The 23,671-nt window shown below is 55.5% G+C and overlaps 1 protein-coding gene across 16 annotated transcripts in view; it reads left to right on the plus strand.

Annotated features, from left to right (window-relative positions):
* PTK2B (protein tyrosine kinase 2 beta) overlaps positions 1–23,671 on the plus strand; it is a 119,456-nt gene that overhangs the window by 61,240 nt on the left and 34,545 nt on the right. For 7 of the 16 annotated variants that reach the window (XM_050948746.1, XM_050948743.1, XM_050948745.1 and 4 more), the window contains exons 2-5: positions 6,580–6,827; positions 19,709–19,887; positions 20,201–20,288; positions 21,885–21,964. In XM_050948746.1, coding sequence (XP_050804703.1) covers positions 6,621–6,827; positions 19,709–19,887; positions 20,201–20,288; positions 21,885–21,964 — 554 coding nt within the window. In that variant the 5' untranslated portion in view covers positions 6,580–6,620. Of the gene's footprint in view, positions 1–6,579; positions 6,828–7,130; positions 7,138–7,245; positions 7,253–7,284; positions 7,292–7,323; positions 7,331–7,362; positions 7,370–7,401; positions 7,409–7,440; positions 7,448–7,479; positions 7,487–7,518; positions 7,526–19,708; positions 19,888–20,200; positions 20,289–21,884; positions 21,965–23,671 lie in introns of those variants that run through there. The other 9 variants (XM_050948750.1, XM_050948751.1, XM_050948752.1 and 6 more) reach the window with 9 other exon arrangements.

Consider the following 23,671-nt stretch of genomic DNA (forward strand, 5'->3'; position numbering starts at 1 on the left):
CCCCTGCTGTATGGGAAATACCTGGCAACTAGCCGCTCCGTGGGGGGGGGGAGGCTGCTCACCCCGCCCCCTCCTGCACCCGGGGAGCGCCCGGCACCTGCCTCGATTTCCCCTGGCCGCACCGTGCCGGGGGCAAGGTCCCCCGGGTGTGAGCAAGTCTTGTGGGGGTGGGGGGATGCGGTCACTGGGGCAGTGGGAATTCCTAGCTCGGACAGTCCCCCCCCGGCATCACGGAAACCCCATCTCCAGGATCTCCTTCCCTCCCGCAGGCTGGCGGTTTCCCCTCACTGTCCTGCCTGCGGCCTCCCCAGCCCAGAGTCGGGGTGCCTGGGGCCCCGGTGGGCAGGGAGGGGAGAGCTTGTCCTTGGAGCTGGGGGGAGCTGCCCCCAGGCAGGGGCAGGGAGCCACTTCACTGTGGGAGCTGGGCACAGAGCTTGGCCGCAGCTGGGAGACTCGGGCAGGGAGCACCATCTACCCTGTGTCTGTCTGCCAGTCGGGGGGACTCTCCCTCTGCCCCTGCTGCGCTGGTGCTGGGGGGTGCCTGGGCTGGGGGGGCAGGGTGTTTTAGTGCAAGCTGGTTCTGCTTCCTAGGCTCAGGTGAGAGGTGTGGGGTTGAACCATGGTTCCTGGTGAGTCGTCCCGGCAGATCCGGTCCCTCGCTGGGCAGCCCCCGGGCACCAGGCAGCCCCCAGGCACCAGGCTCTGTTACACATAGGATAGTTGGGGGCAGCGCCCGTCATGCTGTTACACGGGGGGCTGGGAAATCCGGCTCGGCCTTGGAGCCAAGTGGCCCTGGGGCCTGGCAGGTCAATAAACTTTCTCTGTGCTAAGAAAAAAAAAAACAACTAGCCACATGCCAGCAGCCCTGCCTTTGAGGTACAGAGAACACACCACCTTCACTCTGGCTGGTTGTTTCTTGGCCCAGGAGTCCTGCTTCCCATAGTTTCCTCTGTATGAGGCTCCACTTTGCCTGCGGTGATGTGTCCTTTTCCGAGAGCTCCTTCATGCATCCGAGGTGAACAGTGTCAGGGTATAAACAGCAGCAACCAGCTGGGTTTGGCGTGGCAGGTAGGATGGCAGCTGTGCACTGGAGTGTAATGTTGTTATAAAAACTAAAGATGGAAAAGACCTAGGAGTTCGCCCAGTCCATCTCCCCCGTCCAGGGTGGGGGTGCAGTGGAGCCATTTCAGTGCCACAGAACATGCTTCGTGAGGTTTCTGTGGACAGAGGCTCACACAGAGGTACATAGCCACAGGTTTGGTAGCTTCAGCAATGCGCGAAGTGTGCTAGCCAGAGCACTCGGACACGTCAGAACCCAGAAGTCTCATGTGCTAAGGCTTCACTTGGAATGTCGCCGTTTTCAAGATGGAGAAGATCTGTTTGGTCACCTGTAGCCCCAGGGCTGCCCAGAGGATGCAGGGGGCCTGAGGCAAAGCAATTTTGGGGGCTCCTTCCATAAAAAAACCTTGAAATACTATAGAATTCTATTTTCTCGTGGGGGCCCCTGTGGGGCCCAGGGCCTGGGAAAATTGCCCCACTTCCCCCCCCCCCCCGCTTGGGCAGCCCTGTGTAGACCCTCCCCTTTGCCCTCTTTGGTAGCTGGAATCCAGCTACTCCCTTGCAGAACATGGACCTTAGCTGGATTCAGCCATCCTCTTGCAGAACAATGCAATGCATGCATCTTAGAGAGCCAGCCTCGCCCTTTCAAAAGGTGGCTCATTTGTGACAATGTCAGAATTTTCAGTATTTAAACTCTTGTGATTGGTCAGCTGAGTCACATGGTATTTTTTCTGTCCCTCAGTTGGATAAGGGCACAGATTCTCCTGTGTGCAAAAGAATTTGAGATTTGGTTTGAATGACTCCTCCTGAGGGTGACGTCGGCGGGGGCATGCCCAACAGTGAATACAAACTGGACTGGGTGGTGGGGCATCATTTTTCAGTAGCATTGGCCCAATTCTGCTTTAATCCTGCTTCTGCACTGGCCCCCAAATAACCCAGTCTTGGCAGGAATCCCCTTCTGTCACTGAGCCCTCTCCCTGCTGTGCGGCGGGGAATGGCGACCATCAACCATTTAGAATCATAGAAGATTAGGGTTGGAAGGTGTCACGGAGTGTGGGGGAGTCCGGCCCTGCGCCTCTCTTCCTGGGACCCACAGTGACTCTCAGCCAGCCAGTAAAACAGAAGGTTTATTGGACCACAGGAATGCAGGTTACAGCAGAGCTTGTAGGCACAGCCAGGATCCCTCAATCAAGCCCCTCTGGGGTCCAGGAAGCTTAGCCCCCTGAATTCCAACCACCCAGCCCAAAACCGAAACTAAACTCCTCCCCCTCCAGCAGGCCGATTCCTTTGTCCAGCTTCCCGGGCCAAGGTGCTAACCTCCTCCCCCCTACCTGGCTCAGGTTACAGGCTTAAAGATCCTGTCCCTCACCTAAAGACATCCCCAGCTCTCCCATCCCCCATGCAGACAGTCCCTACTCCATCACAGAAGGGAACTCAGCATGTCATCTAGTCCAACCCCCTGCTCAAAGCAGGACCAACCCCAACTAAATCATCCCAGTCAGGGCTTTGTCAAGTCTGACCTTAAAAACCTCTAAGGATGGAGATTCCACTACCTCCCTAAGGAACCGATTTCAGTTCTTCACCACCCTCCTAGTGAAAAAGTTTTTCCTAATATCCAACCTAGACCTCCCCCACTGCAACTTGAGACCATTGCTCCTTGTTCTGTCATCTGCCACCACTGAGAACAGCTGAGCTCCATCCTCTTTGGAACCCCCCTTCAGGTAGTTGAAGGCAGCTATCAAATCCCCCCTCACTCTTCTCTTCTGCAGACTAAATAACCCCAGTTCCCTCAGCCTCTCCTCGTAAATCCTTATTGTGCTCCAGGGAGTTCTCTCCCTAGGCTGATTGATCCTTCTTTTTCTGCCTCATTATCGGAGGTGATTTACATTTCGGGCCGAGACATTTGGCTTTAATTCGAACTAGGACAAACAAGAGCTGGTCGCTGGTCATCAGCCTGAGTTGTTTCCCTTAATGCTGGTGAAAGGTCATGGGTTGGCTGTCCCAGTGACTGAGCATATGCAGTTGTAGGACAAGCATTCCACACTTCCGTGTGCTTCAGCTTTGCCCTGGATGGACTGCTATAGGGTCACTTGGTCTCCAGGGCCTCTCTGGGATTGTCAGTGTCTTAAATTTAGTAAGGCTTTTTATACAATCATTCATGACATTCTCATAAGCAAACTAGGAAAATGTGATCTAGGTGAACTTACTATGATGTGGGTGCACAACTGGTTGGAAGACTGTTCTCAAAGAGTAGTGGTCAGTGGTTCACGGTCAGACTGGGAGGGCGTGTCTTGTGAGGACCGACAGGGGTCTGTCCTGGGTCTGGTACTATTTAATATTTTCATGAATTATTTGGATAACGCAGTGGAGAGTAGGTTTATAAAATCTGCAGATGACACCTCGCCGGGAGAGGTTGCATACACTTTGATGGACAGGATGAGAATTCGAAACAACCTTGACAAATTGAAGAATTGGTCTGAAGTCACCAAGATGAAATTCAGTAAACACAGGTGCAAAGTGCCGTACTTACAAAGAAAACATCAAATGCACAACTCCAAACTGGGCAGTACTGGCTAGGAGGTCATATTGCTGCAAAGGGCTGGGGAGTTATAGTGGGTCACAAATTGCGTATGAGCCAACATTGTGATGCAGTTGTGAAAAAGGCTAATATATTTCTGGGGCGTATTAACAGAAATGTCTCATGTAAGACATGGGAGGTAATTGTCCCGCTCTGCTCGGCACCGGGGAGGCCTCAGCTGGAGCACTGTGTCCAGTCCTGGGTGCAACACTTTAAGAAAGAAGTGGACAAATTGGAGAGAGTCCAGAGAAGAGCAACAGAAATGATCCAGGGTTTAGAAAACCTGACCTGTGAGGAAAGGTTAAAAAAAAGGACATCATTTGCCTTGAGAAAAGATGACTGAGTGGGAGACTTGGGGGGATGGGGGGAGGGATAGCTCAGTAGTTTGAGCATTGGCCTACTAAACCCAGGGTTGTGAGTTCAACCCCTGAGGGGGCCATTTGGGGAACTGGGGTAAAAATCTATCTGAGGATTGGTCCTGCTTTGAGCAGGGGGTTGGACTAGATGACCTCCTGAGGTCCCTTCCAACCCTGATAATCTATGATTCTATAAAGTGTATCATTCTATGATTCTATAACAATCTTCAACTATGTAAAGGGCTGTTCTAGAGAAGGCGGTGAACAATTGTTCTCTGTGTCCACTGAAGGCAGGTCAAGAAATATTGGACTTAATCTGCACCAAGGGACGTTTAGCTTAGACATCAGGAGAAAACTTGCTAACTCTCAAGGGAGTTAAGCTCTGGAACAGGCTTCCAAGGGGGGCTGTGGAATCAGGGATGGCTCTAGGCATTTTCCTGCCTCTAGCACAGCAGGCAGGCTACCTTCAGCGGCTTGCCTGCGGAGGGTCCTCTGAAACCGCAGGACCAGTGGACCCTCCGCAGGCAAGCCGCCGAGGGCAGCCCGCCTGCTGCCCCCGGGGCGCCGGCAGAGCGCTCCCCACAACTTGCCGCCCCAGGCACGCGCTTGGAGCGCTGGGGCCTGGAGCCGCCCCTGTGTGGAATCCCCATCATGGGAGGTTTTTAAGAACAGGCTGGACAAACTCCTAATCTGGGTTTACTTGGTCCTGTCTCAGTGCAGGGGGCTGTGTTAGATAACCTCTCAAAGTCCCTTGCAGCCCTGCCTTTCTGTGGTTCCATGAAAACACTTCCCCCTGGTGTCCTGGGAAAACATTTCCTCTTGGGCAGCTGCTTTGTGAGTTAGCTGCTACCCTCCACCCCAGAGGTGGCTGCATGTCAGTGGTCTAGTTGGTGAATAATTTTGAGATGAAAGAGATTGTTCATCTGTGTGTGCTTCCTGGTTCTGCCAGGCCGCATCATAAGAAATCAAGACAGCTGTGACTCACAATCGACTTTGGCATTGCGGGGGTTTGTTATAAAGGGGAGCTGCAAAGATTTTGTTCAGGGGAAAAGTCTCACTGAGGGCCAGATGGTAAAGCCCATGATCTGGCAAGCAGCTGCTGACACAGATAATGCCCGTCAAGGACATGAGAGTATTTGTGTGTGACACTGCTCACCCATGCCAGTAAAGGGCTCACAACCTAGCTCATAGAGATGGGTGCATGATGTTCAGATCTGCAGACCCACCTGAACAGTGCACACTGCTTTATTATTGTAGGGCTGCTGACAAAGGCACAACAGTGCATGCTGCTTTGTCATGCTAGGGTTGCTTACAAGGGCTGGGCTGTGATCCGTCCGTAGGGTTGATTGCAAGAGCATAGCTGTCCGCACTGCCTTGTTATTGTAGGGTTGCTTGTGAGCGCCAGGCCGTGCCCATTGGCTTGTTTATTGTAGGGTTGCTGAGGAAGGCTGGGAAATGCACCATTTTGTCCTTCCACATAAAACCCCAAATCCAAAGCCGTAGCTGGGGGCTTGGGCTGGACTGATTAAAAAGAAGAGGGGAGAAAATCAAGGTTGGGAGGATCACAGTGGGTCAGGCTTTCGGCCGTAGTTTCCCAGCGCAGGAAGGATCCGGCCTGGGGCAGGTGGAGAGGGTGGGGGGAGCTAGGTGTGTAGGTCCAAGGTGGAAAGTAATGAGCAGATTAGAAAGTCCAGGGTGGGGGAGATCTGATCCTGTATGAACAAGAGTGCTGCAGAGCAGCCATCAGGTCACACCGGCCTGGCAGCCCCCGGAACGGCGAGTGTAGCAGATGACAACTGCGCCTATATCTCTGCCCACCGCTGTAATGCCCTATGCTGGAGGGTGCAGGCCCAGCTGGCTTGCGCCGCTCCCGCTCAGGAGCCCCATGCTGAGTGTCGGGTCAGGTTGCAGCCCAGGCCCCGAGGCAGAGGGAGCCGGGACCTTTACATTGTATAGTTGAAGCAAGCAGGGCCGGGAAGCCACAGTGTTTCTGGGCTATGGACGCAGCAGCATCTCAGGGGAGCGGCGCCCTGCCGGCTGAGTGAGCCCACGTCATGCCCGCCTGCCCCGACAGGCCCGTGTGGAGCACACGCCGGCTTCCCAGGCTGGCCTGCCCATGCCGCCGTCCCAGGCTCCTGGCGCGGGGCGGAATTGCGCAGCCTCTCACCGGTGGGCTGAAGTGCAGGCCTGGGGGCGAGGGTTTGAATTCCCACCGGTAAACATGGCACAGGAGCAGGGTTCCTGCTTCGGGGGGAACTCCAGGGCTCTCCTGTATGCTGGTTTCCCCTCCCCACTCATGCTGGATGCCCTCTCCCTTCCCTGCCCTTCCACCATCCCACCCCATCTCATGTGCTTTTTCCCTGCCTCTCCCCCACTGGCCCCAGGCCAGGTTTCCCACCCTCCCATGCTGAGCTCTCCCCCCCAAGTCAATTCATATGATGGGGGGGTCCTGAGCCCTGGGGTGATTGCTGAGAGCCCAGCTGTCTTTTGCTGTCCTGTCCACTGCCCTGCGCCAAGCCAGAGCCATGCAGCCTGAGCCAGGGTTGTTCCTTCTTCATTCATCCACCTGTGTCTTTGTCCCTGCAGGAGAGTGATGCTGAGTTCTTAGCAGTGCCGTGCCCCTCAGGATGTCAGGAATCCCGGAGACCCTGACCCGTCTGCGGGGGAGCTCGCTCCGGAGCCTGGGTGGGACCCTGGACCCCACCATGGTGTCAGTGCCAATCGACATGGAGAAGGAGGAAGTGAGGATCCTCAAAGTGTGTTTTCACAGCAACAGCTTCAACATGGGGAAGAACTTCAAGCTGGTGAAATGCTCCGTCTTGACGGAGATCCGGGTAAGTAGGGCGGGATGCAGGGTCATGACAGAGATCCGGGTCAGCACGGCAGGATGCAGTGTCATGATGGAGATCTAGGTCAGTAGGGTGGGATGCAGCATTGTTACGGAGATCTGGGTCAGTGGGGCGAGATGCAGTATTGTGATGGAGATCTGGGTCAGCGGGGCAGGATGCAGTGTTGCGACGGAGATCTGGGTCAGTGGGGCGGGATGCAGTGTTGCGACGGAGATCTGGGTCAGTGGGGCGGGATGCAGTGTTGTGACAGATCTGGGACAGCGGGGCGGGATGCAGTGTTGCGACGGAGATCCGGGTCAGCGGGGCGGGATGCAGTGTTGCGACGGAGATCTGGGTCAGTGGGGCGGGATGCAGTGTTGTGACAGATCTGGGACAGCGGGGCGGGATGCAGTGTTGCGACGGAGATCCGGGTCAGCGGGGCGGGATGCAGTGTTGCGACGGAGATCCGGGTCAGCGGGGCGGGATGCAGTGTTGCGACGGAGATCCGGGTCAGCGGGGCGGGATGCAGTGTTGCGACGGAGATCCGGGTCAGCGGGGCGGGATGCAGTGTTGCGACGGAGATCCGGGTCAGCGGGGCGGGATGCAGTGTTGCGACGGAGATCCGGGTCAGCGGGGCGGGATGCAGTGTTGCGACGGAGATCCGGGTCAGCGGGGCGGGATGCAGTGTTGCGACGGAGATCCGGGTCAGTGGGGCGGGATGCAGTGTTGCGACGGAGATCCAGGTCAGTGGGGCGGGATGCAGTGTTGCGACGGAGATCTGGGTCAGTGGGGCGGGATGCTGTGTTGTGACAGATCTGGGTCAGTGGGGCGGGATGCTGTGTTGTGACAGATCTGGGTCAGTGGGGCGGGATGCAGTGTTGTGACAGATCTGGGTCAGCGGGCAGAAGCTCCCTCACCTGGATTTTCTCAAGCACGGCCCTGGTACACACTGCTGTGCCCTGTTAAGGGCACTGCACTGTTGCTACTTGATGTAACAGACGGTGGCTGCATATACACAGGCAGCCTGGATTGAACCTGGGACCTTCAGTCCCAAAGCCAGAGGCTTTGGCCACTTGGGCTAAAGAAGCAACTTGCTGCAGCCTGAGCCACAGGCTGGTCTAGTTACTGAGGCCAGACACTGGTGGGAGACCAGCTCACGCACGGAGCGGTGTATTGCACGGAGGCTGCGTGTGCAATAGGGCAGAATGTCCCCAATGGTCTCTTCACTTGATTGGCGTCTGAGTCGGCTCCCTGGCTGATGGCCCTGGTGCGACTGCAGCTATGGCGTGGCCCGCTGGGAACATGTGGTGTGGGCAGCCAGGAGCCAGGCCTGGTTCCTTTCTTGTGGTTCAGTGGGTGGTTCTGTGTGCCACTCTGGAGTGAGTCGCCGAGATTGTGCTGGGCTTTTGGTTCCCTTTTCAGGGCTGTTCTGGGAGAGAGCTGTCACGCCAGGGCCAGTCATGTAGCCATTCTAGGGGATGCTGGGGCTGGGGCACCGCTTGGGCATGTCCCTGTCCTCTGCGCCGCAGACACGTCCTTCGTGTTGCTCCGCTTGGTGTCCTTTGCTGGTGCCGGCTCTAAGGCCAGGGTGCAGCCAAGGTGCTAGGTTGGGTGAGGAGTGTGGAGACACGGCTGTGGCCAGGTCTGTGGCGTTAACTCTTTCCCTGCTAAAGCCTGCTGGGAGGCAGCATTGGGAAGCCTTGTGCCCTGTGTCCCCGGCAGTGCTGAAGTGGCTGAGGCAGAAAAGCCAAGCGATCACAGGCTTGTCACTGGAACCAGTGGCTGCTGGCTGTTTTACCAAGACAGGGAATTGTGACGGAGCCGAGCTCAAACCCAGGCTGCAAGTCCGAGGTCTTAGGGACGTACAGTAGAACCTCAGCCTTACAAGCACCTGAGGAATTGGGAATCTCAGCATTATGAATTGACCAGTCAAACACACACCCCATCTGCAACCACAGTACGCAATGAGGCAGCAACACAGACCCAAACCAAGCAAATCCAGGACAGTCCTCTGTTAAACCTAAACCACTAACGAGAAAAGGGAACATTTAAAAAAAAAAAAAAAAGAAGGAAGGAAGCTGTTTCTTTGCTTGTTTCCTTTAAATTAAGATGGTTAAAAGCAGCATTTTTCTTCTGCACAGTAAAGTTTCAAAGCTGCAGTAAGTCAATGTTCAGTTGTAAACTTTTGAAAGAACCAGGTTTGTTCAGAGTTACGAACGTTTTGGAATTCCAAACACCCTCCCTTCCGGAGGTGTCTCTAATGCTGAGGTTCTACTGTAGTTCACGGGACTATAGTGTCTTTGGAGGGGTTTTGGGCTCAGCTGCTGCCTGATTGTGTTTGTGTACTTCCAGTTCCAGAAGAAGGTGGCGGTGGCTGACCGGTCAGTTCGTAACTCTGGGTTTGGTCACTCTGAGGTGCTACTGTAGTTGGGTGGCTGGCCTGTCTCTCTGCCGCTACGGCACATTGCTAGTTTTCGCATGCTTGCTCCATCAAAGCCAGTGCGGGTCTATCTACCCAAGCTGGCGATCACATCTCCCAGCTGCAGGGTAGATGGACTCTCAGAGCCTGGGGAGCCCTGTGGCTGAGGAATCCTGTCTTGACTCCTCAGCCACAGGGCTCACTGGCCTCTGAGGGTCCATCTGCCTCTGGACCTCTAAGGACCATGGACCTCTAAGGACCATCTGCCTCTCCCATGCTGGTAACGCAGTGCACCAAGGCAGCTTTGGTAGAAGGTGGACCTGTTGGGGAGGCAGGGCTGCAGAGTCGGGGCTGGGGATCGTGAGCTGAGCACTCTCCCATCCCTTTGAAGTCCATGGGAGCTTCAGGGGCTCAGCACCTCTGCAAATCAGGCGAATAGCCCCATAGAAGTCAGTGGAAGCTGCGGGTGCTCAGACCTGATCGGGCCGTTAGTTCTTCCTGCTTAGTTTGACTCCACAAGGGGCTTTGCCCCAGAGCTGCTTTGCAGACCCCCAGAGCCAGAGCTGACCCCGCATCTCATCCCTCGTGGTGTTGGGACATGCTGGGAATTCCATGAGCTGGGCCCTCTTAGGCAACCTGGGCTGTGCAGCTGTGCTTAATACCGGCCCTGGAGGCCTCTTCCGCTTGATCTCCAGGTCAGCAGTTCAAATCCTGCCGTGGGTCAGCAGCGAGTGGCAGTCGCTGTTGTGATGTCTCCACCCACTGACTAGCCTCTCCTCGGCAGTCTGGGCAAAGCCTGGCTAAATCAGGAAGATGGAGCTCAGCTCTCCAGATGAGGCAGGTGGGTGAAACTGGCTGTTCTGTACCTGTCCTGCCATCAGTTCCCTAGGGCTGTGAGCCCGTCAGTCAGAAATCCACTTAACGGTCCCACCAGCCCACTTCCTGACCGAGAGGGACGGTGGAGGCATTTGTAGATCTTTGAGCTCATAGCGAGCAGTGGCCCAGGACTGATGATGATTATTTATCTCTGCCCAGTGTCCTGGCCACTTCCCAAACACTGAGGCTTTGTCTACACTGCCAATTGAATGACAAAACTTTCGTTGCTCACAGGTGCTTTTAAAAAGTTTTGCCGCAGCAAGTGGCCATGTAAATGGCTCGTGGTCGGGAGGAGCGTTCTCCTGTCGACAACACGAACCCTGCTCGTAGGGGGTGGAAGGGTTTTGTCGGCAAACTGCCTGACTTCAGCGACACGGCCGTGTGGCCAAAAGCCGTGTAGTGTGGACAAAGCCAAGGCTCCGTCCCTGCTCTGAGGGGCTCTCAGGCTGAGGACAGAGACCAGCAGGATGACAACAGGCAATTTACATACAATTGCGATGCAGACTCACAAGCTGCCCTGTGGCAGCCGGGCAGGGGCAGAAGGACGTACTCTGGGCAGGGTGGGGGCCTGGCAAATGAGCGCAGGGAGTCGTGTGGAGCACAGGGACGGTGTGGAAGAAGGCAAGGGGGTGACTGTGTACCGGGGCGGGCGAGATTGGGGGCACTGGCCGAGTTGGGGGGATAGGCAGCAGCGTGAAGCTTGGCTCGAGAGAGGCTGCTCAGGGAAGAGAAATGTTCCCACATCTCGTGTGGAGATGAGGCCAAGGAGCCCAGAGTGAGCTAGAGTAACATATGCGGTTATCGGCTGTTTGGCCAGTGGTGGAAGCAGCTGCCTGTTGGAATAGATGAGGATTGGCCTAATACAAACAGAGAGGGTGAGAGCATCTGAGACCTCTTGGCCTTTTGAGGGCCCTCAGGGTGATCCCCGGCCCCGCCGTTCATGGGTGTGTTTCCCCTGGTGCTGGCACAGAGTGACCATTGTGTTGCTCCCTCGTCTCCGAGCTGCTCTGTCTGCTGTGCACCACTCAGCACGGCACCTCGGTGTTGTTAGCTCTCCCCAGGCCTCACCACCGCCAGCCCGAAGGAGCAGACCCAGGGTGGGGCCCTGGGGAACCAGGAGATGATCCTGGAAGGCAGCGAGACACAGACTCTGCCTCTGGGAGAGGCTTGTCCCACTACGAGGGGAGTGGGGGACCGCATCAGTCTGGGTGTTCCCCGCTGATCACAGCTGCAATGCCAGGGTGTTACAGGGTGGTCTGGCCCCTTTAACAGTCGTGGAGGTGGGGCAGGGATGAGCCCTGGGGCCAAGGATGGCTCCTAATGTGTCTCTGTTCCCAAGAGGAGAGAGATCAGCAGGGAAAAAGCTGCCTCTGCCCTCCCCCAGCCCAGGGAGGGGAAGACAAGTTGGTGTGAGGCTGCAGCCCCAGACCACAGGAAGGAGGGTGGCTGGACGCCTGCCCCGGTGAGATGAAGGGCTGGGACTGTGGGGCTAGACAGTCTGCAGTTAGTCAGGTACTGAATAAATAAGACTCCGCGAAAGGGGAATCTTATTGCCAGGATGCTAGTCCTAATGTCAATTATTGCAAAGCACCTGGGAGGGAAACTGAGGCACAGCTGCTGTAGCGCCATCCCTGGCCATGAAGGGGTGCCCTGGAGGCAGCAGCCTGGCCATGCAGGGTCTGGAGAGAGCTGACTCCTGGCCTGTTTAGGTGTTTATGGAGGAGGGCTGGGCCATTGACTTGACCTTAGCACTGGCGTGGTTGGCGGTGACGATCAGGACACACTGGGGAACATCCTCCGCTTAGCAGAGCAGCTGCAATGCGCTGTGCCTCCAGGGGGCACCATCTGGGTCAGCCCCTGGGCAGCACCTCACAACAATCCCATCTAGAGATGACCAACCCACGGCTTGGTCCTCATCCCAGAGGAAAGGGCAGAGGCTCTGAGACGTGGGAGGACAAGGACATTCTGCAGGGCTGTCGGTGGCTAGACAAAGAGATTATATGACTTGCCAGCGAGAGGTTCACACAGCTGGCTGTGGATCCCGGGAGTCCTGGTGCACGGTCCTGTGTGTTAACAACAAGGCAACAAGCTGTGGTTACACCTCAGGTGTCCTGACCTTCAGCCTGTCACTCTAATCCGCCGTCCTGCTGCCTTCCTGCTCTTGGGATAGGCCTCAGGAGACCTGATTCCCAGGCCACTGCTCGGGCCAGCAGCCTGCGCACTGAGCTATGGGCTCTGGTGTCCTGCATGGGGAAAGGATACAGGAGTCTTTTAAAAAAGGGCTGCTGGTGCAGTGAAAAACATTACCAGCTTCATCCTCCCACAAGCAGATCTGGGAGACTGACCGGGAGAAATGTAGCAAGCCAGAAAGCAGCAGGGTGTGTTGAATCCAGGGAACAGCATGTTGTTGGAAGGGGCTGGTGCGTAGCACAGGACGTACTTGGGAACACAAACGCAGAGGCTGCTGTGCTTTCCCTGGAAAACAGAGGCCGCAGTGAGCCCTGGGGGACTGGGGAACAGGCGCCTTCAAATGAAAAAACTGGGGGGATGGAGAGAAACAGAGGAAAATCTCTGCAGATGTCCCAGCTGCTGGGAAACAGGGAGTCTGAACTGTCACGCTGTTGACTGCTCTGTCAGTGGCTGATCTGGGACCGGGTTCTCTGCCCACGCCCCTGAGATTCAGCCTGGCTCTAGTGTTCCCAGCTGGTGTGGGAGGAGAACCAGGCCTCTGGATTTTCCTTCTTCCCCAGGATCTGCCAGGTAGCTCGAACGAGGCCTTTCGAGGCTGGGGGTTGCCGGTGAACCGTTCACTGACGGTGTGGTTGCACCGCATTGGAAACCTGGGCTAGTGGATTGGGTGTTTCTCAGGCCACACTGCCAGGGCTTACAATTGCTGGACCCCGGTTCAGGCATGCTGGAACGGGGGAGGCCATGGTCCCCCCACTTTTTAGCATGGGCGTAGTTTAGGGGGCAGGGGGCTCCTTTGCCCCCTCCAATTGCAAGCTTTGGGCAGGTGCGGAGTGACACCGGCAGGGGCTGAGCTTTGTGGCAAGGGAGGTGTGAAGCAGAGCCCCCGCCAGTGGTGGAAGCTTCTTCCCCATAGGGGGACTGAGTGGGCCTTAGACGCCCCCTCAGCATGAGTCGCTGCCCCTCTCTGTAGGCTGACCCCTGTCCCTCCTCTTCCCCCCCGAGGCCCCGCCTAGGCCATGGTAAGAGCTGCCCTGGGAGCCCGAGGGGAGCTCCAAACCCTCCATCTGCACTGGTCAGCGTGCCCCGAGGGGGCAGGGACGTGAGCCAGGGGCCACTTTCTGGTATCCTGGCCTCCTGCTCAGGGCAGGTGGAGGATCCAGGAATCCCCACAGCGGCCCCAACTCCCTGGGAGGCTCTTAGAATGGCCTGGCTGGGGGCAGGGCTTCGGGGGGAAGAGGAGGAGTAGGGGTCAGGGCCCTGGAGAGGTGCAGGGCCTCATGGCTCCCGCCCCCTTCTACCGAGGTTCTAGCACTCCTGCCGCAGTCTCACAGCCATGCTAATGCGTCCACACTATGCTACACTGACCTTCTGACTCGGCTCTGCAGCTCGAGTTGCGTCCACACTGCAAAATGACAAGGCTTGGGCTTGGACCCGAGTCACAGCGGGACTCAGGCTCTGAACCTGAGGATCTGGGTCCTGAGCTTGCTGATTTGTGGGTGGACACCAAGGGGGCTTGGGGTCAAATCTGAGTCAGAGCCCAGCACTCGGAGGGTGAAACTTCCCCCAGCACTAGGGTGACCAGGTGTCCGGTTTTCAACAGGCTCACCTGATTGATCACCAGGATCACTTGGTGGCTCCGGTCAGCACCGCTGACCAGGCAGTTGTCTGGCTGGCTGGCGGCTCCGCTCTGCCGGGCTGGCAGGCTCCCTGTTAGCCTCCTCGCCGCGTGGCTCCCGGGAAGCAGCTGGCTCCTACGCGTAGGGGCAACCAGGGGGGTCTGTATGCTACCTCGGAGCCAAGCACCACCCCTGCAACTCCCATTGGCTGGGAACCACGGCCTGCCTGTGTCTCCCCGTAGGAGCTGTGGGTTGGGGGTGGGGACATGCGGCTGCTTCTGGAAGCTGCTTGAGATAAGTGTCGTTCGGAGCCTGCATCTCTTACCCCTTCCTGGCCCCCAACCGCCTGTCCCAGCCCTGATCCCCCTCTTCCTACCAGTAAGGCAGCTTTCCTGGGGGGCTGGGGGCATGATGGAAGGCTGGGAAGCCAGCCTTGTAGGCGAGTTACTGAGGGTTTGATGCGTTTGCCGCCGTCCTTCGACTTTCTCGGCCACTCAGACCTTGTGTCTGCTTGCAGCACAACTTTGCAGCCAGCTCAAGCATGCTGTAAGAACCGGTTAAACCAGGCAGCCTTCGAGAAGCTGATAAGGCAGAAGAGGTTCGGTCTGAACTGGTTTAATGCCCGTGTGAATGCGTGGCTCCTCCCAGAGCGTGCCAGAGGCCTTGCGAAACCTCCCAGGATGCACTGCTTCTGGGAGCGGAACCAAGGCTGGTGGAATATGTGCCCGGGAGGCACTCCAGCTGAATTCCCAATTGGATGCAAGTGCATTGCGAATTCAGTGCCACTGCTCCCATTGCAGAGCACTGCATCCCTCCTGTAACGCACCAGGCTCTGGGTGGCTGTTATGGCCATGACAGCAGGAAACCCCCCAGAAGTGGGATGACCCTGTTTCACTCAGCGAGCGTGGCATCTGTTCTTATCCTTCTGCGTCAGCGTCCGGGAACAGAGCCGGGGGCTGGGGAGTAAGGCCAGCCATCCCATGTGCCCTGTCGCGATGTCGACGCCTGTCTGGTGGGATCTGCGTTTAAGCTGCCAGCCCACCTCACGCAGGCCACAGGGCTTTGGGGGCCTCCCTGGGCAGGATGAGCTCCAGAGCAGTGACCCAGTGCTGTAGCTCCTTGACATTCCCCTGATCTACCACCCCACCCGAGAGCGGCAGCTTTCAGCCACGGGGCTGCAGAGAATGTTGCCACGGGATGAAGAAGAGGAAGAACACACGAAGAAAGGGGCACTTGGAGAACAGTGTGGTTTAGTGGACAGTGTGCTGGCCTGCATCTTAGGACACCTGGGTTCTCGTCCCAGCCTTGCTCCTGGTGACTTTAGACAAATCGCTTTACCTCACGTTGGATAACACTAGCTCGTCTTAGAGTGCTCTGAGCTCTCTAGATGATCAGTGGTATATAAGAGTGAGGTGTTCTCATAGGACGGGAAGGGATCTCAAGAGGTCATCTAGTCCAGTCCCCTACTCAGAGACAGGACTCGGTATTATCTATACCAGTGTTTTTCAACCTATGGGTTGTGCCCCCTCCTCCCTTCGGGAAGGGTCATGGGACAGGTTTAGTGGCGTCACAAGGGCAGGGCCAGCGTTAGGGGGTGGCAAGCAGGACAATTGCCCAGGGGCCCCGTGAAGCTAAGTTACATACTTCAGCCCCGGGCGGCGGGGAGATTCCTGGAGGCTTCATCACACCACATAATCTTCAATTCCTGGACTCTCCAGGAGAGTCCTGAAGTCTTGGCAGCCAGTGTTGGCCCTGAGCCACCGGGGACTGAAGTCCAAGCCCAAGCTTAAGGTAGGGGGTTGCAATTTCTTTTTAAGTCCATGGAGGGAAGCCAGCACAAAAAGGTTCAGAAACATTGATCGAGACCATCCCTGACAGGTGTTTGTCTGAGCTGTTCTTAAAAACTTCCAATGACGGAGATTCCACAACCTGCCTGGGTAATTTGTTCCAGTTCTTAACTACCCTGACAGTGAGCAAGTTTTTCCCAATGTCCTTGCTGCAATTTAAGCCCATTGCTTTCTGTCCTGTCACAGTGGATAAGGAGAACAATTTTCCTCTCTCCTCTTTATAACAATTTTTTATATACTTTAAGACTATCATGTCCCCTCTCTGTCTTCCCTTCTCCAGATGAAACAAACCCAGTTTTTTCAATCTTTCCTGGTAGGCAGTTTTCTAGACCTTTAAATATTTTTGTGGCTCTTCTCTGGACTTTCTCCAGTTTGTCCACATCTTTCCTGAAACGTAGCACCCAGAACTGGACACAATACTCCAGCTGAGGCCTAGTCAGCGTGGAATAGAGCGATAGAATTACTGCTCATGTCTTGTTTACAACAGTCCTGCTAAAACACCCCAGAATGATGTTGACTCCTGTTTAGTTTGTGATCCACTATGACCCTCAGATCCCTTTCCACAGTATTCCTACCTAGGCGGTTGTTTAGATTTTCAGAAAGCCTTTGACAGGGTCCCTCACCAAAGGCTCTTAAGCAAAGTAAGCTGTCATGGGATAAGAGGGAGGGTCCTCGCATGGATCGGTAACTGGTTAAAAGATAGGAAGCAAAGGGTAGGAATAAATGGTCAGGTTTCAGAATGGAGAGAGGTAAATAGTGTGTCCCCCAGGGGTCTGTACTGGGGCCAGTCCTATTCAACATATTCATAAATGACCTGGAAAAAGGGGTAAGCAGTGAGGTGGCAAAATTTGCAGATGATACAAAACTATTCAAGATAGGTAAGTCCCAGGCAGACTGCAAAGAGCTACAAAAGGATCTCTCAAAACTGGGTGACTGGGCAACAAAATGGCAGATGAAATTGAATGTTGATAAATGCAAAGTAATGCACATTGGAAAACATAATCCCAACTGCACACACAAAATGATGGGGGCCAAATTAGCTGTTACCACTCAAGAAAGAGACCTTGGAGTCATTGTGATAGTTCTCTGAAAACATCCACTCAATGTGCAGCGGCAGCCAAAGCAAACAGAATGCTGAGAATCATTAAGAAAGGGATAGATAATAGGACAGAAAATATCACGTTGCCTCTATATCAGGGGTCGGCAACCTTTCAGAAGTGCTGTGCCGAGTCTTCATTTATTCACTCTAATTTAAGGTTTCACGTGCCAGTGATACATTTTAATGTTTTTAGAAGGTCTCTCTCTATAAGTCTATAATATATAGCTAAACTATTGTATGTACAGTAAATAAGGTTTTAAAAATGTTTAAGAAGCTTCATTTAAAATTAAATTAAAATGCAGAGCCGCCCCCTCCCCCAAACCCGGGCAGTGTGAGTGCCACTGAAAATCAGCTTGCATGCCACCTTTGGCCCGTGCGCCCTACCCCTGCTCTATATAAATCCATGGTATGCCCATATCTTGAATACTGCATGCAGATGTGGTCTCCCCATCTCAAAAAAGATATCTTGGAATTGGAAAAGGTTCAGAAAAGGGCAAGAAAAATGATTAGGGGTATGGAACAGCTTCCATATGAGGAGAGATTAATAAAACTGGGACTTTTCAGCTTGGAAAAGAGATGGCTAAGGGGAGATACGTTAGAGGTCTATTAAATCATGACTGGTATAGAGAAAGTAGATAAGGAAGTGTTATTTACTCCTCCTCATAACACAAGAACTAGGGGTCACCACATGAAATTAATAGGCAACAGGTTTAAAACAAATAAAAGGCAGTATTTCTTCACACAGCGCACAGTCAACCCGTAGAACTCTTTGCCAGAGGAAGTTGTGAAGGCCAAGACCATAACAGGGTTAAAAAAAGAACTAGATAAGTTCATGGAGGATAGGTCCATCAATGGCTATTAGCCAGGACGGGCAGGAATGGTGTCCCCGGCCTCTGTTTGCTAGAAGCTGGGAATGAGCGATGGGATGGATCACTTGGTGATTCCCTGTTCTGTTCATTCCCTCTGGGGCACCTGGCACTGGCCACTGTCAGGAGACAGGATACTGGGCTAGATGAACCTTTGGTCTGACTCAATCTGGCCGTTCTTATGATGATCGCCAAATGGATTTACAAACTACATACAGCCTCTGGGGATTGCTTCACCTAGCATTGCCGTGCAGCCACCTCTGGGGCAGAACGTGACAGCTAACAGGACCCAGTGACGAAAGAGTGGGAGGTGAAGAATGTTACCGTACCAAAGCGGGTGGGGATTAGTTAGGCAGGATGTAATTACTTGAGCTTGCATTTGGCCAAAGCACTAGGATTAATACTCCTTTTCTTGCAGAATTGTGTATGGGAATCTTTAATACCTGGGAATGGTTAAGGCATGTGTTGTATATCTCAGCTAAGTCCCTCACTGTTGTGGCAGAGGTAGGCAACCCTGTGTGGCCAGGAAGCTGTTAAAATTAGTGACAGCAGAAGCATTTCTTGGCCTAGTTCTTCCTGCTGCATGTGCTCCTGTTCCTATCAAACCTCACACTGGGCGGCTGGAAGGAGGAGTCCAAGGAGGCCAGAAGTGCAGAGCCGGTAACAGCTTTCCAGGGGGAAGGTCAGGCTGCTGATGTGATGAAAGGGGCAGGGCCAGGCAGGTGGCATTCACACAGATAGCTGGTGTCAATTGCCAGGAGCTCCACTAAAGTCAACAGAGAGCTGCTGCCTGACACCAGTGGGGATCTCGCCCTGTTGTACCATAAGCCAAGCGAGGAAAAGAAAAACATGGAAAATGTCCTGTATTTAGCTGCAAACTGATTTCTGCTGGTTTTCCAAGGTTTGAGTGATAAACTGTCAACAAAAGATGTCTGCAGTGTAACCCTGAGAAGCAGTGTATAGCCGGTCTGTACCTAAACAAACTAGTCTGGCATGACGCCCACTGTGCAAACAACGCAACCACTAACAACCTCGTGTACGGCTCGTTCTTTCTTTCTTTCTTTCTTTCTATAAACTGTTGCACTCAAAGAACACTGTTTCACTAAAAAGCCTTGCTGGCTAACACTGCGAACGTTCACGTTCTGATTTCAGCGTTGGGGTGGAGGGAGGGGGTCTCTACGTGTTAGGGTGACCAGATGTCCTGATTTTATAGGGACAGTCCCAATTTTTGGGTCTTTTGCTTATATAGGATCCTATTACCCCCCACCCCCTGTCCTGATTTTTCACACTTACTGTCTGGTCACGCTACTAAGTTTTAACAGGAAAAACAGCAGCATTTGAAATAAATTAATTCCATAACCTCCCGTCACCGGGCCAGATTTCTAGGTGTTGGGCTAGATCGTCTGGGGCAACAGCACCTGGCACCAGCTCAGCATCAGGCCCTTTGTATTGTTCAAAGTACAGGCTGGTATCACACCACTGCTTTGTAACCCCCCTGTAATGAACAGCGGGCTGAGCGCCCCGAAGCCACTGTGTCTAGTGGCCGGAGCCAGTCTGAAAGCTGTGTCACACCACCCTCTAGTGGGAATAGTTAAAATGACACTGATGTTTTTTCTTGGTGCTTATCGCATGCCCTGGGGTGCTGGGACAGCGTGTACAGTGGGGGGCCTGAGAGCCATTGAACCAAACTGGAAACCCTGCATATGACGGAAACTGCTTCAAGCCAGAGGGTGCAGCAGCTCCCCCAGCTGCCCTAGTTCCGACACCTCTGGCTCTGGCCCTGGCCCAGCACAAGACACAAACTACCTACAGGCAGCTCCTGCGCCAGAGAATCTAATACGGGAGATGCACTGGGAAGTCCAGCACCCCAGGGTGTCCGTGCCAAGTTACTGCTTGTGCTGGGGGAAGGGGTGATGCCACGGGGGAAGGGGCATCTGGGTTCTCACTCTATCTCCCTCCCCACCCTGGCTGCAGGAGGTCATCCACTCCATCCTGCTAAGCGGCAGGATTGGGCCTGACATCCAGCTGGCCGAGTGCTACGGCCTGCGTCTCAAGCACGTGAAGTCCGATGAGATCCACTGGCTGCACCCGGACCTGACGGTGGGCGAGGTGCAGGACAAGTACGAGTGCCTGCACCTGGAGGCTGAGTGGAGGTATGGAGATCAGACCCCATATCGCCCTCCGGCACACCCTGCCCCCGCCTAATGGCGGGTTCAGCCAGAACAGGTGGCAGCAAGGGAGGTCGCCATGGTGGGAGAGCAGTCGGGGGCTGTAGGGTTTGCATGGACCTGTTACACCTAGATCTGGGGGGCTCAGCTGAGTCTCCCCTAGTGCACATTGCGGAGTGGGACAGCAGGGGCCAGGGGCGTCGTCAGATAGCAGTAGAGACTGGGCGCTTTGCAGAAAGAAAGACCTTTCCTCGGAAAAGCGGACACCTCAAAGAGCTGGCTTTTTGTTTGCTTGAAGGTACGACCTCCAAATCCGCTACCTCCCTGAGAACTACATGGAGCGCTTCATAGAGGACAGGACCACCTTGTTGTACTTCTACCAGCAGGTCAGAGTATTTGCAACACGCTCTCCGGGGCGTAAGTGGGCCTGACGCCGCTGACTCTTGTGGCATTGTGCCCCCTTGCACCAGTGTTGAATTTGGCCTCCTGTCCACACCCACCTGTGATCCCCCTGGATTCACACTTCTCCCGGGGATCTCTCTCCCCCACTTGCTCTCACCACTCTGGGGCCCGATTGAAAAACGTTCTGAGCACCCACAAAATTCCAGAGAAGTCGCTGGGAACTGCGGGCGCCCAGCACTTGCCAAGACCTGGCCAGCAGTCTCCGTGCGGGTGGGGTTGACCAGCAGCAGCGATGGTTAGAACGGGGACGTGTCTGAAGAAGTGAGCTTCAGGGGCCGGCCCCTCTCTCATCTCAGTGCAGAATGAGATCAAGGGGATGGATGCTGAAGCTAGAGAAATTCAGACAAGCTAAAGCACGTGTTTGATCAGGAAGGGTAATTCAATTGGAGCCAGATACTAGGGACGGGGTGGCGTCTCCATCCCGGGTGGTTTTTAAGTCACGACCAGATGTCTCTTTTGTAACTCACCCCAAAGCTGTGGGCGACAGGCAGGAATTGCTGGGCAAGGCTCTGTGCCCTGTGTTCTGCGGGAGGCCAGACCAGTGCTTCTCAAACTTTGCTGTGCCGGGACCCTGTTCAGACAACAGAATTATGACAATGACCCTGGGGGCAGGGGGAGAGCCCACACCCTGATGCCCTGGGTATGGGTATGGGGACCAGGGCTCACGTCCTGATGTCCTGGGTGTGGGGATGGGGACCAGAGCTCACGTCCCGATGTCCTGGGTGTGGGGAGGTGGACCAGAGCCCACGCCCCAATGTCCTGGGTGGGGGGAGGGGGACGAGAGCCCACGCCCCGATGCCCTGGGTGGGAGGAGGGGGACCAGAGCCCGAGCTGGGTGGGAGGACGGGGGCCAGAGCCCACGCCCCAATGCCCTGGGTAGGGGGAGGGGCCAGAGCCCACTCCGTGATGCCCTGGGTGGGAGGAGGGGGACCAGAGCCCGAGCTGGGTGGGGGGAGGGGGACCAGAGCCCACATCCCGATGCCCTGGGTGGGAGGAGAGGGACCAGAGCCCGAGCTGGACCAGAGCCCACGTCCCGATGCCCTGGGTGGGAGGAGAGGGACCAGAGCCTGAGCTGGACCAGAGCCCACGTCCCGATGCCCTGGGTGGGAGGAGAGGGACCAGAGCCCACTCCTCGATGCCCTGGGTAGGAGGAGGGGAGGCTGGAGCCCAAGCCCCTCAGGAGTGTGGCACTTGGGCTTCAGCTGGAGCGCCAGGTCCCAGCAAGTCTAACGCTGGCCTTGGCAGCCCCATGAAAATGGGGCCCTGACCCACGGTTTGAGAACCGCAGTGTCCCCTTAGCCGCTGGGAATCCCCAGGGACAATCCTTTTGCCTGGAGACCTAGCAGCTCCGGTTCCTGAAATAAGTCTCTTTGCCCTGCACGTGCCCCGGTGGCATTCGCACTCAGGCCTGCAGTCCTGTCGCTGCAGGAAAGGGGAGAGGCAAGGAGGGATGAGGGGGTGGGGGGGGGGAAATGGCGGACACTGAACTGGCCTCCTGATCTCTCCCTCTGGCCTTGCAGCTCCGGACCGACTACATGCAGCACTACGCCAGCAAGGTGAGCGAGGGCATGGCCCTGCAGCTGGGCTGCCTGGAGCTCAGGTACGTACCTTGCACAGCAGGCGCTGAGTGCTAGGGGGTCATCCCTGGGGGCCAGGGGAAAGGACCCTTCTTAACCATGCATCCCAGCCACGAACGTCTCTGGCCTAGCTAGATCCAGAGAGGTTTGGGAGGAAGCGCTGGCTAGTGGCTAAAACAGCAGAGGGCAAGGAGCCAGGGAATCCTGTCCCCGCCACCAGCTCACTGTCTCCAGCCATTTCCCCTCTCTGTGCCTCAGTTTCCCCCTCTGCAAAATGGGATCATGCTTTGTAAAGGGCTTGGAGCTCCTTGGACAATAGGGCCCATTTAGTGCAGAGCATTTTCCTACTGTGGTTCCCTTTGCCTCAAGACAGAAGCTCGCCTGGAGCAAGCCCCCAGCAAAGGGACCAGGGAGAAGTTCCAGGTTTTGTTAGGGATGGGAGGGCAGCTCCTTAAACCAAATCCGATCCCCCTGAGGTGGGGTGATGGGTTGGGAAGCTCAAGCCAGATTCCAGTGCCATTGCATCGCACGAGTGGGGTGTCAGGAGGAGGGAGAAGAGAGAAAGATGAGGATGAAGAAACTGGCGCAGCTGAGCTGTGGGCTTTAGTGCCCCACGGTACCCAGGGGTGCTGGGGAATTGAACGCTCATGCCCTACAGCTAGAAGAACATGGTGGGAGGTGGAGGCGTTCCGGCTGAATCACTCCAGTGGGCCAGATGGACTCGAGCAGCAAGACGTTAGATAGGCCCTAAAAATAACCGGAGAGATTCAACCCCAGGAGGCTCCTCTGCTCTCTGTGCCCGTGGTCGTCTGTAGTTGGCAGGGAGCAGTGCCAAGGCGGGTGGCAGTGGCACGTAGGTATGTCGCCTGGCAGGCTTGAATGCAATTGCCATTAGCCCGGTGAGACGCAGGCACCTGGGCCGTGCCTGCTTAACGTGCCGGTGTGAGTTGGGAAGGGCAGGAAACACTCCTGCTGCAAGGCAGAGGGGACTTTGCTGATTTACACCAGCTGAGGATTTGGCCTGGGGTTTTTCTGCTCGAGTCAGCAACAGAGCAGGCCGCGCTGCTGTGACAGAGCTAGCCGGATCCTGTTCTCCTCGTGCATTGTCAGCCAGGCTGCAAGGCAAAGCCCAGGCCTCTTGAAATCCATCAGAGTTTTGCAGTGAGGCCATGGCTACACTCACACTTTACAGCGCTGCAACTTTCGTGCTCAGGGGTGTGAAGAATCACCCCCCTGAGCGCTGCAAGATACAGCGCTGTAAAGCGTCAGTGTAATCAGGGCGGCAGCGCTGGGAGCGCGGCTCCCAGCACTGCACGCTACACCCGTAAGGGATGTGGTTTACATGCAGCGCTGGGAGAGCTCTCTCCCAGTGCTGCCGCTCCGACTACACTCACACTTCAAAGTGCTGCCGCGGCAGCGCTCCCGCAGTGCTGCCAGGGCAGCGCTTTGAAATTCCAAATGTAGCCATGCCCTGAGTTTGTTGCTCATAAGAGGCAGGAGGACCCCAGCTGGGCTAGAACTGCCAAGGCTGGTGGTTAGCAAAAGTCTGGAGCTGAGCATGTTTGATCTGAAAGTCACGGATGGGGGAAGAACCCTAGAGCCTCCTGCTTTTCTGACTGTTGCTCTTTATAGTCCAGCTGGGCTCAAGATGAAAAGTCTCAGTCCAGAACTAGGCACCCCAACAGCTTGCGATTGTTTGGGTCCTGCCCGTTACGCAGAGAAGGGACCAC

The sequence above is a fragment of the Gopherus flavomarginatus genome, chromosome 4, assembly GCF_025201925.1.
Source record: "Gopherus flavomarginatus isolate rGopFla2 chromosome 4, rGopFla2.mat.asm, whole genome shotgun sequence".
Taxonomy (NCBI): Eukaryota; Metazoa; Chordata; order Testudines; family Testudinidae; genus Gopherus; species Gopherus flavomarginatus.